Genomic DNA, 20,263 nt, shown 5'->3' with positions numbered 1-20,263 from the left:
AACACAATGAAATTGCAAGGTTATTCAGACACAACTCTTTTTAGAGAAACAAAGTTGGGTATATGATTTATAAAGTTTTGTTTATAAAACTGGTTAATAGATATTAGATAAACATGAGGAAATAGGGAGAAACATGAAAGGACAGTCCCTGTCAAACTTCTTCATATGTCTAATCTGTGAATTTTGTTTCTATGGTCGTGGTATAAATGTAACACAAGAACTGTTGCTGTCAAAAACTGGAAGATGTGTAGAAAGATAGTGGTGAAACTTGGGAGTAAACAGAACAGCCGGACATGTACCGACCATTTAATAAAATTACTTTTCCCTAAACATAAACCACTTGACTTGCAAATACTGTGATAAGGCAATTATCAGAGATTAAATTGGAGTAACATTGAAAAAAATCGTGAAAGCAAAGAGAAACTACAAAACAAAAATCTTTGTGGAATGAAGAAAAAAAAGAGGAACAGTGTTCCACAATTGCAATAACACACAAAAAAAAGAGATCAGAACAGTCATACAATTAATTGGGATGCTTACCATAAGGACCAAAAAAGTTGCAGAACTTTTCTCTGGAAAAAGAAGGCCAAGGATAAACAAGCAGAGGTTCTGAGGGATGGAAGTGTTTGACAGGGAAAATTCAAACAAAAAAAAATTCAACTGCAGGGAACCTCAAAGCAGATTCACAAATGTAATCGTAAAGCAGGGAATTCAAGAGACAGTCACCCAGTGGACCAGTTGGAATGTCTAACACTGAGCAGTGGAAGTAAAAACAACACCTCAATTTAAGGGTAACCATGATAAATCCATGGGGAGAAAGAAATATAAGCACATGCTATTGAGTGTAAATTAAGAATTGTGCGGCAAAGGACATATGGAGCTTAAACAGTTACAGCACACTTTTAGGACTAAGTGCACAGAAAACATTTTGGAACACTTTAAGAGAACATTTGTTATATGGTGAAATACAAACTTTGAAGGTCTAAAGATTCTAACTCACCCTTACTTCAAAAATCAAATTATTGCTTCTGACTTGCTTAAATTCAAGATTTCTGTATTTTAACATAAACTTTTTTTACACAATGATTTTGTCCTGCTACAAATAAGCCCACTAAGAATAGGGAAAAGTTAGAAAAAAGATCCCACAATTTCTTCATCTAAGCAATTTCCACACAATGAATTATCAGCTTTCTACCAGATCTCATTTCAAAATCAAAAGCTGCAACTATCACTTGACAGAAAAAGTGCAACTACTGGAAGTGTGCATTTTGAAAGCAAAACTAAATAATTACATTCATTATGAAAATTTATGTATAATACTTTAGGATGAAAATATGAACCCAAAAAACATACCGTGTTGTACATGGAATAAGCTGCTAAAACATGGAATAAAGCTTGCTGCCTGTAGAAGAGAGTCAAGGCACAGAAATGTAAAAATTCCATCTGATGTCACAATTAATATATAAATATATTTTGAATCAAGTAACATTAAAAATATGAAGGTGGGAGCAAGAGCTTAGAGTGTCTGGATACGCAAATATTCCAATGCACAGAAGTAGCTGTTAAGAAAAGTGGCAGTAATGGATGGATTCAAAAGGATCAACATGCTTCACTACTGTATTCAACAATGAAATTAAAAAGGAATGATTTTGCTTTGAGCTCAAGGGGATGATATTGCCTGCCCTGTATGACATGACACAAGGGAGCAATGTAAATAAGATCATAAAGTAAAACTGTCTTATGGGAAAATCTTAGTGGTTTTAACAATTACCATAAATGACAAGCATTCTATTATGTTAAATAGTAAAACCACTTTAGATTGACTAATATGGAGTTTATACTGGATTAGTCCTCCAGATGACAGGACTAAAGCATTCAGAAACCAAAGTCTAGATCTAAACATGGCAACTAGGGAGTTTTAAATTTAGTTAATTAAATAACATTGAATTAAAAACACTAGCATCAGTGATGGTGACTTCAAAACTCCAACAGTATCATAAAAATTCCACAAGTTTCACCTTTAAGCAGCAAATAGACTGTCTTTAACTTTACTGGTTTATATATGACTCCAGGCTCTTCAGAACATGGCTGGTTCTCATCAGCTCATGAATAAAACTAGATGAGCCATCCACCGCAAAATAGACAGGAAAACAGCAAAAAGTCAACAGACCAAAACATAGCCACAATCATTCCTACCACATCAAATTATGAGTGGAAGTGGCCAATAATAGAAGGAAACTCCCAACAGTTAAGTGCAAAAGATAAGACAATCATTCACAATCACAGTAACTGCTGTCACTTTGAGTTGATTACAACCACCACTGATATTAGGACTAGCTTTCACACACATTATAAATGAACAGCATGCTTGGAGAAGTACATATCATCATTTATTATTTCTGCTGGCCAGGGCGACGTGGTGATATTCTGATTCTTGTTCTGCTTCCGATGCATTACAGTCCTAGGCACTTCCATCATGGGTTGTATACTTTCAAGTCAATGTCTACCAGGGTTAGTGGACCTATGGTAAGTGCAGTCAAGATGATACATGCAAAAATTTGTTTCTTACACGCCATGCAGCACCTCCCCTCTTTAAATCCCATTCATAATAAACAGATACATAATGATTATCTTTACTGCCAAATGAAGCGCAAATGATTTTTTACAACCTGAGAGCAGCAAGATGTTTTCAGAGGAAACAGCTCAAGCTGGCTTGGCACCAGCTAGACACAGGTCCAGTGTACACATTAATATTTGGATAGTAAATGTTACAATAACAATACTATTTAGAAATTATGCTATTTTTCCAATTGTCTTTATAAAAGATTAATATTAATAGTTGCTGAAAGGTTTTCTAAAATGCTTAATTTATTTCAATTTGTCTCTGTTATACTTCAAAAAAGTCCATAATTATTTGTACTAATTCGTTAATCAATGATAATCTCTATTCCAAATTACTATGGAACACAAGAGAATTTAAAATAAAATTTCTAAACTCAGAAAGGCTTACCACTACTGGTCAAAACTGTCAGATTAAATGTGACACTCAGTGCCATCCTTAAAGTACTCACTGACCAATACATTCTTCCGGCTTGTCCTTTTCTCAAGTTCCCACCATAATACAATGTTAACATTCATTTTGAGAATATTAAAGTAGGAATGTAATGTGAAGGCATTGGTCAGATCATGTTTGGAGAACTGTAAGCAATTCTGGGCCCCTCATCTAAGGAAGGATGTGCTGGCATTGGAGAGGGTCTACAGGAGGCATATACCACTGGACTAGATGTGCCTGGGCATCATCCCTGAAGATGATGGCAGAGCCTGTCATCAAAACATCAGTTAAAATTGATATCTGCACCCGGCTGGAAGCCCGAGAAGAGTTTATTAAACATATACATTGGGAAAACACGAGATCTTTTCTCGTCTAGAGGTTCATGAGAATGATTCTGGGAATGAAATAGTTAATGTATGAGGTGCATTTGGTGGCTCTCAGGCTGTACTTGCTAGAGTTTAGACAATGGCGGGGGGGGGGCGAGGGAATCTCATTGAAATCCATCGAATATTGAACGGCCTGAATAGAATGAATGTGGAGAGGATGTTTCCTATAGCGGGGAGTTTAGGAGAAGAGAAGAGAACACAACCTCAGAATAGAGGGATGTACTTTTACAACAGAAATTTAACCAGACGGTGGGAAATCTGTGTAATACATTGCCACAGACAACTACAGAAGCGAAGTTTATGGGCATATTAAAGCAGAAATTGTTAGGTTCTTGATTAGGAAGGCCACAAAAGGTTACGGGGAGAAGGTAAGAGAATGGGGTGAAGAGGGATAATAAATCAGCCATGATGGAACGGCGGGACATTCTCAATAGGCTGAGTGGCCTCATTCTGCTCCCATGTCTTTTGGTTAATGCCAGTCTTCAGTCAATTTATTTTACTCTATGTGATCACAGGAGCTGGTAGATAACACTGGTAATAGATGACTTTGTGATGAGAAAGATTTATACTTAATCAATTGTGCCTTAAGCCAGGTTGTTACTGCACAGTTACAAGGCAAGCATACTCCTGAAGTTGAAAACTGTTCACAGAAACAGAACTTGTTCAATTCTGCCAAACACACCACAGGCTAATGATGTTCTTAGCTCAAAAGAAGGTAGTGTAGTCACCAGAGGTCAATCTGAGCTCCCAAACACCAGCGCAGAAGCTCCACAGAGCAAAGTCCAAAACTAACCACCTTTATTGCTGCATCAAAGGTTGCCCTTCCAAATAAAATCCGAGATGTCTCTAGATTTTCACTTCAGCAGTGGATATTAATACACAGGCTTGTGGGGCTACTGTGAAAATGGCAGTGGCTGAGGAACTACTGAATATGTGGCTTTACACTAGGAGGCCAGGGTAGTCAAAAGCTCTGACATAATTTTCCCCCTAAAAGCAAGAGAGAACGAAGTGAGGTGGGGTAAAGTATCTCCCGTCCAGCCCAACTCCTAAAAAAAACAAACAGGTGGTAACATTGCCTAGTTACTATGCATTTCTAGCTATGTGGCAAGGTGATGTTAAATAAACAGAGGTCTGTCAGCCCAAGTCTCTGCTGCCCATCAACCACCTGTTTACACTAATCTTACATTAACCTCATGTAACTGGCCACTGTAAATTCCTCCTGTCAGTGGTAGAATTGGTGGGGGGGTGGGTGTTATGAGAATATGGGTCTGCATTTAGTTTGTTGGTGAAAAGGAACTAACATTAATTTCTTTCAATTTACAACTTTTTCAATAGTGATAATAAATGAAGGAACATCACAATTAAAATGGGGTTCTTATCCTTTTACAATGCAATAGCAAACAAAAAGTTCATATAGTTGGATTGTAATTCCAATACCTACATCTAATTCTATGTACGTCGAAAATAACTGAAAATTGACTCTCATTCATTTGTTCCAAGAATTGCCATCATACAGAATTATTATTTATTTTTTCTTTGTGCTAACTTGAAATCATTGTTGACATAACGTTGATAACATTATAATTTTTATTAGGTCTGATATGGAAGGAAAACTAAATAAAGACCAATCAGAGCAAACACACTGGAGAGTTTGACGGGGAAAAGATTAATGTTAATTAGTTTCCTGAGAGACGTCAATACCACCCACCACTATCTTTGCCCTAACTAATGAGGTCATTAGTATTCACTGTTCAAATAAAAACTTTTAAATACATACAAAAAAATGAAGTACAGAAAGCTGTAAATAAAATGAAATATAGAAACCAACAGTAATTTAATGAGGCTACAATATTAACAAAAATCAAAATAAAGGCAGCACTTTCAAACATCTTGGCAGTACAACGTGCAGCAGCAAGACACCAAATCATATCCACAATTCTGAGCAGAATCACGCTCCAGCGTGATTGAGGAACTGCAAATCTAGTTTGAAATTAACAAGGGTATAATATGAATATTTAGAAAATAGATGCAATACTATCATATACACTATTTGAAGCCACTTTGCGAAGCATCTTTTTTAAAAAAAATTCATAAGCATAATGTAGGCAATGCTGATAAAGTTATTTCCAATCCCTAATTAAGCTCGAGGACGTTGATGGCACCCTGCCTTTTACTGTTGCAATTTATGTGATGAAGATATTCAGGAATAGCAGAACCTTAAGTCAGTTGCTCTTGCTGCTGTGTATGGCAGTGGACACAGGCTCAGGAAATGCAGCCAGATGAGGTCTGCAATGCATCGGTGGATGGAAGAAATAAATACTTATTGTGGAAAATATACATAGATGGAAGTCATATGGTTTGCTTTTCCCTGGCCTGACAGTTATTGGAGCTACACTCATCTAAGCAAGATGGATATTTCAATTAAAAGACGATCAGTCCTGTATGATTGATTATTTTTCCTTTCACATGTAAGGGCAAGGAAGTGGTTACGTCTGTGTGAATGTTTTCAAGGTGAAAAATATTACAATGACTATGACAAGCAGATTGTAATTAAATGCACAACAAAAATGAATGGATAAGATAAAATTCCTTACTTGACTCCATATCTTTCCCTGAACATGATATGGTCCCTGTAAGTACGGTTCACATCGAGGTCGATCTGCCTGATATCAGGAGATGTTGCTCGTGCTCTGTACTTGAGTTTCTTTGTTTTTTATAAAAGAAGTTAAAGAGAAAAGAAATAAGTTTATAATTTGACCACAATGTTTGTAACAAAATAAGGCAAAGCTAAAATATTTAAAGCTAAATCATTTTACTTTTAACAGACACAAGTTAATGCTTATTTAATAAGCTTCAAATCATTCACATATTATGAAAAGCTTCAGTGCAATTAAAATGTAGTGTTGATATAAACTATTTGATGTTCTTTAAGCAACCCATACAAAATGCTGCAGGAAGCTGCAGGTCAGGCAGCATCTATGGAAGAGTACAGTCGACATTTCGGGCCAAGAGCCTTCATCAGGACAGATGTTCATTACCAATTTTCTAACAGCAGTGCACGTGCATGAGCTTAGTTATCCTTCACATGCCTTACAGCAGTCAGTAACTTTTGTCAGTATATATGCTTGAGTCAAGGACCAACAGGTAGGTAATGTCAAAGAAAGGGTGTGTGTGTTTGTACATTTGTGTACTGCAACCGAAACTGGTTTTCATTCAACATAACTCTTATCAATTGAATAAAATAACCTCAAGACTTTCAGCTCAATCCTCAGTTTAGAGATAGGGGAAGTAACAAATTAGCAAATGTGGTTGTGAGAAAAGTGTGAAATTAACGATTAAAGACCGATTTATAAAGATGCTTACAAAAAGGTAGAAAAATCCATGATTACCATTTTATTCTTAACTTGTATTGAAAGTAAAATATAACATTCTATCATGGTTCTTGCGGTTAAAAATATCAGACATTGCTGGAAACTTACATCATACAAGTCCTTTTTTTCCTGTTTTATTTTTTGTATTTCCAGAAGTAATGACCAGACCTCTCCCCTCAGCTGCAGTGGGATTCCCTTATAAATTCTCCTCACCACCTTTGAATCAAAGTTAAAAAGAAATAAATTGTCTTCCATCATAATACTCAGGCAATTTACTCAAACAGCATTATTGTATTTCCAACCTTGGAATGCTGCAAAATGATCCATCTTTTATGAATATAAATCACAAGTAGTTCTAATTATAAAATTGAGACAAAGAAATTTTACCAACTAGAGGGCTTATATCAGGCTACTTAATAATTTTAGTATGCTTAGAACAACATTTCGGCGTGAATAGTTTTTCCATTTTCTAGTCTCGCTAGAGGCTGGTGCAAGAGAAGTGAAGCGTGTGGTGGATGGAAAGAGGAGAGTTAAGGTAACTAACATTAGCATGATAAACGGGTCTGACATGGAGATCAAATTCTCAGCACTACTGGGTTGAAAAAGCTCCTACAAACTCAAATGTACTGGTAAATGGAGCCACACAACACAGAATCTCATAAGTTACCAATACTTCCACTATATGTGTTCTGCACCTTTTGTTTCCACTATATGTGTTCTGCGCCCTTTGTTTCCTGGAAAGATTACCTGCTAAAGTTTTTTAAAACTTTGCAGTGCCTGTTTAAACAAAGCACTATGTTATAGTAATGTGACTTACTGATCTCATCATCTGTTTTAACTTTTCCAAGAACAACATTTTGGAATCATGACTTGATTAATGACTGCATCAGCAGCAGCAAGAGTTATGAACTAGACAGTCTGCTCACTGGCCATCAATGGTTGGAAAACTCAAATGATTCTTAATTCACAAACTTACCATCTGGAAAACGGAATTGGTTAAAATGACTCCACAACTTATGTTCTCAATATTATTTATTGATATATTTATTTATTATGATTTGGATTTTTATTTGCAGTTTGTCTTCTTTTGCAGATTGGTTGTTTATCCGCCTGCGTGTAGATGTTCATTGATTCTATTATGTTTGTATATTTATATTTTCTACTGTGAATGCCCGTAAGAAAATAAATCACAAGGTAGTATATAGTGATACACAGTCTTTGTGCTTTGTTAATAAATTAAATTCAAACTTTGAAATAACAAAAGACCTTGGTTAGACAATACTCTCATATGGAATATAAGAATACAAAAACTAGAAACAGAATGGCCAAATGCTTATTAAGATTGCTCCATCATTAAATAAAATCGTAGCTGTTCCGATGTAGGCACTGATTCCACCTGTTCAACATAATCTCTGAATTCCCTATCAACCAAAAGTCTGAACACCTATTTTGGCACAGATTCAATAATCCACCCTCCAGAGCTCTCTGGGATAGAAAAATTCAAAGATTCATGGCCAGGTAATAAATTCCCTCTCATCTCCATCTTAAATGTGCACCTCTCACTCTGAAACAAAGCCTTTTACTTCCAGAATGCCCCATGAGGAAAGATCCTCTCAGTATCAACCTTCTTTCTTGTCTGGCAGGCTTAGCATCCTATAGGCTTTAATAAAATTATCTCCTAGAGCAGGGGTCCCCAGTTTTTATTATGCCATGAAACTCTACCATTAACTGAGGATTCTGTGGACCTCAGATTGGGAATGTCTGTCTTAGAGGCTCAACCTGCTTAGCCTTGTCTCATTAGGCAATCCCTTCAACACAGGAATCAATCTTCTGAACCTTCTCTGAGTTGCCTCTAATGCAAGTTTAAAGTTAAAAGCTGTAAGTAAATTTATTATCAAAGTATGTATATGTAACCATATTCAACCCTGATATTCACTGTCCTGCAGGCATACTTAATAAATCCAGAGAGTAATAACTATAACAGAATCAGTGAAAGACCACACCAACTAGGCATTCAACCAATGTGCAAAAGACAACAAACTGTACAAACACAAAAAGAAAGTAGTTTAAAATTCAAAATACATTTTATTATTAACCTTGGGATTTGTCTCCTTACGGGCAGCTACAAAACTAAGAAACCCAAGAGAACCCATTAAAAACAAAAGACGACTGTCAAACACCCAGTGTGCACAGAGAGAGAGGGAGAGAGAGAAAAAAAAACAATAGATAAATAAGCAATATATATCTAGAACATAAGATGAAGAGCCTTGAAAGTGAGTCCATGGGTTGTGGGAACATTTCAATGGGGCAAGTGAAGTTGAGTGAGGTTTTCGCCTTTGGTTCAAGAACCTAATGGTTAAGGGCTAATAACTGTTCCGGAACCTGGCTGTGTGAGTTCTATGGCTCCTGTACCTTCTTCCTGATGGGAGCAGCAAGAAAAGAGTAAGTTCTGGGTGGTGGGGGATCCTGATGATGGATGCTGCTTTCCTGCAACAGCATTACATGTAGATGTGCTCAATGGTGGGGAGGGCTTTACCTGTGATGGAGTGGGTTGTATCCACTACTTTTTGTAGGATTTTCCATTCAAGGACATTGGCGTTTCCATATTTCCTTAAACATTGAATCCAAAGTTGCACATTGTACCTCAGATAAAGTACTGCTAACACCCAAAACACATGTAGTAAAGACTTCCTCCATTTTATACACCACCCTTTTACTATAAAAGTCAATATTCAATTTTTCTTTCTCAATGCTTAATTTACCGTTTCATACACTGGAACACCTAAGTCCCTCTATACATCCACAATGTGTGGCTTTATAACATTCAAACAATAACATGCTTTCCTATTCTTCCTACCAGAATGGAGAATCCATATTTCCCCACATTATATTCCAACCTAATGTGTTTTATCAATATCCTTTTGTAGAGTCTTATCCTCACAGCTTGCTTTCCTATCCAACTATGTAAATTCAAAGTAGATACAGTGCACTTCATGCTTGCATTGAAGTCATTAATAAGACTGTAAATAATAGAGGCCCCAGTACTGAGTCCTTTAATATCCTACTAATCACAGCCTACTGCCCTAGAAAAGGCCCATTCACCCTATTTCAGTGCTTTCTGTCAGTAAGCCAATCCTCCATGTTCAGGTATCATTCTCACTGTGGATCTTACCAGCCTAGTCCGCCAGAGCTGACTTCAAATGCTAGGGCAGGCATATCCCTATCTCACAGGGGTATGATTCTGCTGGCTATCCTCACCTGGTTTAACCCACCCGTCGAAATGGTATTCCAAGGTGTGGTCACAGAGAACCTACCCAATATAAATGGTAATTAGTTCTAAGTGCAATGAAAAGTATTGGGAGCTGATACTGAGAGAATGGAAATAAATTATTTGGTTAAACAGTAGTTTGGCTTTTTTTTTATACCTTCTTAACTATTTCCATGAAATGTTGGCTAATTGGGGCAGCCAGTTAATTGGGCCAAAATGTTAATGTATTCCAATTAACCAGAATCCACTGTACTTGTAAATGTTATTTCTTGTGTCTTTGTTCAAAGTCATTGAAGGAAGGTGGAAGGAGGAGCATCTAGTAATGACTCCAGCCTCTCCAAATTCATCCTAAGGGTAACTTCCACAACACTGCTTGTGATGTAATTTCTACCCTTAATGATGGTTTCTCCGGTGCCACAGTTACGACTCTCAACAGTGCCTGTTCCATTTCCAAAACTGCTGATCTCAAACCCTACCCCCTTCTCTCTAGAGGAGGGGGACAGGTATCTACTGGCCCTCACCTTCTACCCAACCAGCCTCCACTTCAATAACTCCGCTTATACCATCACCTCGAGTTCCCACCAACAGATCCATTCTCTCCTCTGAGCTTTCCAAAGTATTTGTTACATAGAAACATAGAAACATAGAAAATAGGTGCAGGAGTAGGCCATTCGGCCCTTCGAGCCTGCACCGCCATTTATTATGATCATGGCTGATCATCCAACTCAGAACCCAGCCTTCCCTCCATACCCCCTGACCCCTGTAGCCACAAGGGCCATATCTAACTTCCTTTTAAACATAGCTAATGAACTGGCCTCAACAGTTTGCTGTGGCAGAGAATTCCACAGATTCACCACTCTCTGTGTGAAGAAGTTTTTCCTAACCTCGGTCCTAAAAGGCTTCCCCTCTATCCTCAAACTGTGACCCCTCGTTCTAGACCTCCCCAACATCGGGAACAATCTTCCTGCATCTAGCCTGTCCAATCCCTTTAGGATCTTATACGTTTCAATCAGATCCCCCCTCAATCTTCTAAATTCCAACGAGTACAAGCCCAGTTCATCCAGTCTTTCTTCATATGAAAGACCTGCCATCCCAGGAATCAATCTGGTGAACCTTCTTTGTACTCCCTCTATGGCAAAGATGTCTTTCCTCAGATTAGGGGACCAAAACTGCACACAATACTCCAGGTGTGGTCTCACCAAGGCCTTGTACAACTGCAGTAGTACCTCCCTGCTCCTGTACTCGAATCCTCTCGCTATAAATGCCAGCATACCGTTCGCCTTTTTCACCGCCTGCTGTACCTGCATGCCCACTTTCAATGACTGGTGTATAATGACACCCAGGTCTCGTTGCACCTCCCCTTTTCCTAATCGGCCACCATTCAGATAATAATCTGTTTTCCTATTTTTGCCACCAAAGTGGATAACTTCACATTTATCCACATTAAATTGCATCTGCCATGAGTTTGCCCACTCACCCAACCTATCCAAGTCACCCTGCATCCTCTTAGCATCCTCCTCACTGCTAACACTGCCACCCAGCTTCGTGTCATCCGCAAACTTGGAGATGCTGCATTTAATTCCCTCATCCAAGTCATTAATATATATTGTAAACAACTGGGGTCCCAGCACTGAGCCTTGCGGTACCCCACTAGTCACCTCCTGCCATTCTGAAAAGGTCCCGTTTATTCCCACTCTTTGCTTCCTGTCTGCTAACCAATTCTCCACCCACACCAATACCTTACCCCCAATACCGTGTGCTTTAAGTTTGCACACTAATCTCCTATGTGGGACCTTGTCAAAAGCCTTTTGAAAATCCAAATATACCACATCCACTGGTTCTCCCCTATCCACTCTACTAGTTACATCCTCAAAAAATTCTATGAGATTCGTCAGACATGATTTTCCTTTCACAAATCCATGCTGACTTTGTCCGATCATTTCACCGCTTTCCAAATGTGCTGTTATCACATCCTTGATAACTGACTCCAGCAGTTTCCCCACCACCGACGTTAGGCTAACCGGCCTATAATTCCCCGGTTTCTCTCTCCCTCCTTTTTTAAAAAGTGGGGTTACATTAGCCACCCTCCAATCCTCAGGAACTAGTCCAGAATCTAACGAGTTTTGAAAAATTATCACTAATGCATCCACTATTTCTTGGGCCACTTCCTTAAGCACTCTGGGATGCAGACCATCTGGCCCTGGGGATTTATCTGCCTTCAATCCCTTCAATTTACCTAACACCACTTCCCTACTAACATGTATTTCGCTCAGTTCCTCCATCTCACTGGACCCTCTGTCCCTTACTATTTCTGGAAGATTATTTATGTCCTCCTTAGTGAAGACAGAACCAAAGTAATTATTACCTTGGTAGTGCTCTGGCTCACCCTTCTATTTCCACTGTCCCATGTAACCACAGGAGATGCAATATGTGTCCATTTACCTCTTTTATTCTCACCACTGAGGGATTCAAAAGCTCATTCTTTAAAAAAAAAGCAGTTCACCTGGACTTCTTTCAATTTAGTTTACTGCACTCACAGTTCACCTTGTGATTACTATCCTGGAGAAACTCTCACTGAGGAACTCCTTCATAAAGAAACTACTTGAACTCATCCTGCACATGAAACTTGTTGCTTTTCTCCCATCCCCCTTCAAACAGATTTTCACTACAGTGGGAAATAAAAAAAAGTGGCTTAGTGTGATTGCAAAGTTTGGAATGGCTGGCATTGCACATGTACTATTCTTGAAAGTATCGACATTATTATGAAAATTAAATATGAAAGTACCTGCTAAATTTTTCAAGCACTCCCAAAATTTTCAAATTATATTTGCTTTGGATAGTTCACCCTAATAAGTGTAAGCTAAATGAATTTCAAATTTCAAAGTTTATTTCACATTTAGAATTCAATTTGAAATTGCCCCTCATATTCATGTTACATTTTTTCCATCTCACTTTAAAACTATACCCTCTGGTTTTCGATTCTTTAACCCTGGGGGAGAAAATCCATGTGTTTGTAAGTATAAAACCTGTCTTTGAGCTTAGTTGTACATGCATTCAGATTTTTGCTTCTGCTTGAAAGAAGGTTTTGTGGAGAGAAGATGTCTGGGATGGGTATGGTCTTTGATTAAGCTGGCTGCTTTACTGAGGCAGTGAGAAGTGCAGAGTCCATGGAAGGGAGGCTGCTTTCCACGATGTGCTGAGCTGCATCCACAACTCTGCAGTTATAGGCAGAGAAGCTACCATACCAAACCATCATGCTCCTCAACTAGTTTGGAGAATTTCACACACTTCAACACTGAACTGGCTCCACAAGCAATAGACTTCAAGGACTCTACAACTCATGTTCTCTGTATTATTTATTTACTTTTCTCATACTTGCACAATGTCTTATTTTGCACATTTGTTGTCAGTCCTTGTTTTTTATAGTTTTACCATAAATTTTATTGTATTTCTTTTTTTACTGTAAATGTCTACAAGAAAATTAATCTCAAGGTAGCATATGGTGACATACATGTACTTTGAAAATAAATTTACTTTGATGCTTCTGAATAGAATGGTTTCTATACTTCATTGAATAAAATCAATAGGGGTCATAGAGTAATAGAATACTACTTAATAGAAAAAGGCCTTTCAGCCCATCTAGTCCATGTTGAACTATTATTCTGCTTTGTTTCATTGACCAGCACGTGGACCACAGCCGTTCCATCCATACACTTATCTAAGTTTCTGTTAAGTGTTGAAATTGAACCTGCATCCACCACTTCCACCTGTAGCTTGTTCCACATGTTGACCACCCTCTCATATGCTCCCCTTACAAATTTCACGCTTAACACAGAACCTCTAGTTCTAGCCTCACAGAACCTCAATGGTAAAAGCCCACTTGCATTTACTCTATCTAAACCTCTCATAATTTTGTAAATCTCCTCTCATTCTCCTACGCTCTGGGAAATAAAGTCCCAACTTACTCAACCTTTCCCCATAACTCAGGCCCTCAAGTCCTGGCAACTTCCTTGTAAATTTTCTCTGCACTCTTTCAATCTTACTGACTTCTTTCCTGTACGTCAGTGACCAGAACTGCTCACAATACTCCAAATTAGGCCTCATCATCATAACAACTTCATCATAACATCCCAACTCCTGTACTCAGTACTTTGATTTACAAAGGTCAATGTGCCAAAAGCTTTCTTTACGACTCTATCAACCTGTGATGCCACTTTCCTTTCCCTTTGATCCCTCTGTTCCACCATATTCCTCAGTGAACTACCACACTGGTTTTGTCCTTCTATTTGTGTCCAACCCTGCTTTGTCTTCCCAAAGGAGAATACCAAATTTCTTTAGTCTCCTGAGGAAGTAGATGTGTTGGTGAGCTTTCATGGCCGTGGCATTAATTGGTTGGACCAGGACTAGTTATTGGTGATGCTCATTCCCAGGAACTTGAAACGCTCAACTTTGTTGACTTCCAATGTGACAGGAACATGTGTTGAAATCGAACTTTCCTGCAGCCAATGACCAGCTCTATTGCCTTGCTGACACAGAGGGAAAGGATGCGGTTACAGCACCATGTCATGAGGCTATCTCCTTTCTGCACTCCTTATTTGTAATCTAGAAAAAATCACCACTCGGCCAACACCATCACCATTTGCACTACTCAGTTCTTCTCAGTCTCCACCCCAGCAAAAACTCCATTTGTTCTCTCCATTCTCCCTCCTCCTCTGTAACTAAGCGTTCCACATTCATTTGAGATTAACTGTTTCTCTCGTTACATGCTTTTTCACCGACTTCACTTTGTGTTTTCATTTAATATTACCAGCCTTTGCAGTTTTTTTGATTTTAGACGACAAAATGCTTGGTGAGACTGCATCTACCAGGGAATTAAAGAATCCAATGCATAATTAATGATTCTATTATATTGTGTAATGTGCCTAACCATTGTGTGTGGCAAAGGGGATTATATAAATGAATGAGGTGATAACAATTTCCACTTGACTGGAACATTTGCATTTGTGACAATATGTGGATAAGGTATCTACATTAAATTTTCCAGTCTTTATTAAGTTCATTTCTGGTGAATATTCAAAGTACTTTGTAGATTTTAAAAACTGAAAAGGAAGTAAATATACATCCAACAACATCCAACTTATTTTTCATTTTTCTTGCATCAATTCAGGAGCTGATTTTAATAAAATATTACTAACCTAGTGTTGAATGTTGTAATTCTTTCATAATTTGCAACAGGTCTGATCACAAAGCTTCAGAACCAACTGAGATGACATGTAACTTTACATAGAAACATAGAAAATAGGTGCAGGAGTAGGCCATTCGGCCCTTCGAGCCTGCACCGCCATTTATTATGATCATGGCTGATCATCCAACTCAGAACCCCGCCCCAGCCTTCCCTCCATACCCCCTGACCCCCGTAGCCACAAGGGCCATATCTAACTCCCTCTTAAATATAGCCAATGAACTGGCCTCAACTGTTTCCTGTGGCAGAGAATTCCACAGATTCACCACTCTCTGTGTGAAGAAGTTTTTCCTAATCTCGGTCCTAAAAGGCTTCCCCTCTATCCTCAAACTGTGGCCCCTCGTTTTGGACTTCCCCAACATCGGGAACAATCTTCCTGCATCTTGCCTGTCCAATCCCTTTAAGATCTTATACGTTTCAATCAGATCCCCCCTCAATCTTCTAAATTCCAACGAGTACAAGCCCAGTTCATCCAGTCTTTCATCATATGAAAGTCCTGCCATCCCAGGAATCAATCTGGTGAACCTTCTTTGTACTCCCTCTATGGCAAGGATATCTTTCCTCAGATTAGGGGACCAAAACTGCACACAATACTCCAGGTGCGGTCTCACCAAGGCCTTGTACAACTGCAGTAGTACCTCCCTGCTCCTGTACTCGAATCCTTTCGCTATAAATGCCAGCATACCATTCGCCTTTTTCACCGCCTGCTGTACCTGTATGCCCACTTTCAATGACTGGTGTATAATGGCACCCAGGTCTCGTTGCACCTCCCCTTTTCCTAATCGGCCACCATTCAGATAATAATCTGTTTTCCTATTTTTGCCACCAAAGTGGATAACTTCACATTTATCCACATTAAATTGCATCTGCCATGAATTTGCCCACTCACCCAACCTATCCAAGTCACCCTGCATCCTCTTAGCATCCTCCTCACAGCTAACACTGCCACCCAGCTTCGTGCCATTCTGAAAAGGTCCCGTTTATTCCCACTCTTTGCTTCCTGTCTGCTAACCAATTCTCCACCCACACCAATACCTTACCCCCAATACCATGTGCTTTAAGTTTGCACACTAATTTCCTGTGTGGGACCTTGTCAAAAGCCTTTTGAAAATCCAAATATACCACATCCACTGGTTCTCCCCTATCCACTCTCCTAGTTACATCCTCAAAAAATTCTATGAGATTCGTCAGACATGATTTTCCTTTCACAAATCCATGCTGACTTTGTCCGATCATTTCACTGCTTTCCAAATGTGCTGTTATCACATCCTTGATAACTGACTCCAGCAGTTTCCCCACCACCGACGTTAGGCTAACCGGTCTATAATTCCCCGGTTTCTCTCTCCCTCCTTTTTTAAAAAGTGGAGTTACATTAGCCACCCTCCAATCCTCAGGAACTAGTCCAGAATCTAACGAGTTTTGAAAAATTATCACTAATGCATCCACTATTTCTTGGGCTACTTCCTTAAGCACTCTAGAATGCAGACCATCTGGCCCTGGGGATTTATCTGCCTTCAATCCCTTCAATTTACCTAACACCACTTCCCTACTAACATGTATTTCGCTCAGTTCCTCCATCTCACTGGACCCTCTGTCCCCTACTATTTCTGGAAGATTATTTATGTCTTCCTTAGTGAAGACAGAACCAAAGTAATTATTCAATTGGTCTGCCATGTCCTTGCTCCCCATAATCAATTCACCTGTTTCTGTCTGCAGGGAACCTACATTTGTCTTTACCAGTCTTTTCCTTTTTACATATCTATAAAAGCTTTTACAGTCCGTTTTTATGTTCCCCGCCAGTTTTCTCTCATAATCTTTTTTCCCCTTCCTAATTAAGCCCTTTGTCCTCCTCTGCTGAACTCTGAATTTCTCCCAGTCCTCAGGTGAGCCACTTTCTCTGGCCAATTTGTATGCTTCTTCTTTGGAATTGATACTATCCCTAATTTCTCTTGTCAGCCACGGGTGCACTATCTTCCTTGATTTATTCTTTTGCCAAACTGGGATGAACAATTGTTGTAGTTCATCCATGCAACCTTTAAATGCTTGCCATTGCATATCCACCGTCAATCCTTTAAGTGTCATTTGCCAGTCTATCTTAGCTAATTCACGTCTCATACCTTCAAAGTTACCCCTCTTTAAGTTCAGAACCTTTGTTTCTGAATTAACTATGTCACTCTCCATCTTAATGAAGAATTCCACCATATTATGGTCACTCTTACCCAAGGGGCCTCTCACGACAAGATTGCTAATTACCCCTTCCTCATTGCTCAAAACCCAGTCCAGAATAGCCTGCTCTCTAGTTGGTTCCTCGACATGTTGGTTCAAAAACCCAACGTGCATACATTCCAAGAAATCCTCTTCCTCAGCACCTTTACCAATTTGGTTCACCCAATCTACATGTAGATTGAAGTCACCCATTATAACTGCTGTTCCTTTATTGCACACATTTCTAATTTCCTGTTTAACACCATCTCCGACCTCACTACTACTGTTAGGTGGCCTTACTTGTTTGTTTACCAATTCACTACATCATATGCTCAAGTGTGTATATTTAAGTAATATTTCCCAAGCTTAGCAATGAGAACAATACGGTTATATAAGGCCCTGAAAATCGAATTCCATGGCAGAGATTAAATCTTTCAAGCATCACTAGATTCTGGAATGGTTCTGGAGGATTGGAAAATTGCAAATGTCACTCCACTCTTCAAGAAGGGAGGGAGGCAGAAAAAAGAAAATTATGGGCCAGTTAGTCTAACCTCAGTGGTTGGGAAGATATTGGAGTTGAATGTCAACGATGAGGTTTTGGGGTACTTTGAAGGCAGATGAGAAAATAGGCCGTAGTCAGCATGGTCTCCTTGAGGGAAAATCTTGCCTAACTAATCTGTTGAGATTCTTTGAAGAAATAACAAGCAGGAAGGTGCTATACATGAGGCTGCTTAGCAAGATAAGAAGGGGTCGCTTCTTTCTAATTTTGCATGTCAATGATTTGGGTGATGGAATTCATGGCTTTGTGGCCAAGTTTGCAGATGATACGAAGACAGTTGGAGGAACAGATTGTGCTGAGGAAGCTGGGAGATACAGAAGGGCTTAGATTAGGAGAACGGGCAAAGTGGTAGATGGAGTTTAATACAGACAAGTGTGAGGTATTGCATGTTGGAAGGACAAACCAAGGTAGAACATACAGGGTTAATGGTAAGGCACTGAGTAGTGCAGTGGAACAGAGGGATCTGGGAATACAGATACAAAATTCCTTAAAAGTGGCGTCACAGGTAGATAGCGTCGTAAAGAGAGCTTTTGGTACATTGGCCTTTATTAATCAAAGTATTGAGTATAAGAGCTGGAATGTTATAATGAGGTTGTATAAGGCATTGGTGAGGCCGAATCTGGTTACAGGAAGGATATAAATAAGGTTGAAAGAGTGCAGAGAAGGTTTACAAGGATGTTGCTGGGACTTGAGAAACTCAGTTACAGAGAAAGGTTGAATAGGTTAGGACTTTATTCCCTGGAGTGTAGAAGAATGAGGGGAGATTTGATACAGGTATATAAAATTATGATGGGTATAGAAAGAGTGAATGCAAGCAGGCTTTTTCCACTGAGGCAAGGGGAGAAAAAAACCAGAGGACATGGGTTAAGGGTGAGGGGGGGAAAAGTTTAAAGGGAACATTGGGGGGGGGGGCTTCTTCACACAGAGAGTGGTGGGAGTATGGAATAAGCTGCCAGACGAGGTGGTAAATGCGGGTTCTTTTTTAACATTTAAAAAATAAATTGGACAGATACATGGATGGGAGGTGTATGGAGGGATATAGTCCGTGTGCAGGTCAATGGGACTGGGCAGAAAATGGTTTGGCACAGCCAAGAAGGGCCAAAAGGCCTGTTTCTGTGCTGTAGTTTCTATGGTTCTATGGTTTCTATGGAATACAATGTTGGGAAGTATATGGTCATGCACTTTGGTAGAAGGAATAAAAGGTAGACTATTTTCAAAATAGGAGAAAATTCAAAAATCTGGGATGCAAAGTCCTTGTGCAGGATTCCCTAAAGGTTAACTTGCAGATTGAGCCGATGGTGAGGAAGGCATATGCAACAATGGCATTCATTTTGAGAGGACATGAATAGAAAAAACAAGGATGTATTGTGGAGGCTTTATCTGAGTCTGAGGCCTCCGTCAGTCAGAGTTGACCATGGATATTGTGTCCTAGCTGTCTAGTTATGCAGACCTGGGTAGTACGATATACAGAGCAAGCTGTTGCTCATGTAGCAAGCTGCCCTGCCATGCATCTGATGAGCCCAAAGAAACCGCAGAGACCGATACAGTTTGGTACCAGCACCATTGCAGGAGTTGTAACACTGAACTCAATGTAGGACTGCCTTAGGGACTCCAGCTCCAATCCTTTCCCCTTGGGATTTACTCTTGAAGTCTTCCCCATGAGTGGGTATAGCTGTGTGGCAGCAGAGATTTGAGATCAGAGTTTTCCTTCTCTTAGATGAGCTGCCAACCACAGCTGATGAGCCCCTTCTGCCTGAAGCAACTGGTTTAAAGGTGCCAGTAACCCATCTTTGACCTTTCTCCTGTCAGTAGAAACAGTTCCGCTGGGCTTAGTAGCTAAGCCACATGTGAAGGCAAGGAGCTGGACATTATAAGGCACTGGCAATATCTTACCTGGAGTATTGTGAGCAATTTTGGGCCTTTTATCTAAGAAAGGGTATGCTGATATTGGATAAAGTACAAAGGAGGTCCACAAAAGTGATTCTGGGATTGAAAACCTTATCATGTGAGGAGTGCTTGATGGCTCTGGGCCTGTACTTGCTGGTATTCAGAAGAATGAGGGGATGGGGGGAGGGTTATTTCTCTGAAACCTATTGAATGTTGAAAGGTCTGGACAGAGTGGATGTGGAGATGTTTCTTATAGGGGGTAGTTTAGGACCAGAGGGCACAGCCTCAGAATA

At 39.4% G+C, this 20,263-nt stretch overlaps 1 protein-coding gene across 5 annotated transcripts in view; it reads right to left on the bottom strand.

The window, feature by feature from the left end:
- The window catches only part of usp6nl (USP6 N-terminal like), a 239,895-nt gene that overhangs the window by 53,830 nt on the left and 165,802 nt on the right, over positions 1-20,263 (bottom strand). For all 5 annotated transcript variants that reach the window (XM_063072688.1, XM_063072690.1, XM_063072689.1 and 2 more), the window contains 3 exons: positions 6,918-7,025; positions 6,033-6,142; positions 1,354-1,402 (listed from right to left, as the gene is read on the bottom strand). In XM_063072688.1, the coding sequence (XP_062928758.1) occupies positions 1,354-1,402; positions 6,033-6,142; positions 6,918-7,025 (267 nt within the window). The remainder of the gene's footprint in view (positions 1-1,353; positions 1,403-6,032; positions 6,143-6,917; positions 7,026-20,263) is intronic.

The sequence above is a fragment of the Mobula hypostoma genome, chromosome 20 (assembly GCF_963921235.1).
Source record: "Mobula hypostoma chromosome 20, sMobHyp1.1, whole genome shotgun sequence".
In the NCBI taxonomy this organism is placed as follows: domain Eukaryota; kingdom Metazoa; phylum Chordata; class Chondrichthyes; order Myliobatiformes; family Myliobatidae; genus Mobula; species Mobula hypostoma.
This window is presented reverse-complemented; position numbering and strand designations above follow the sequence as displayed.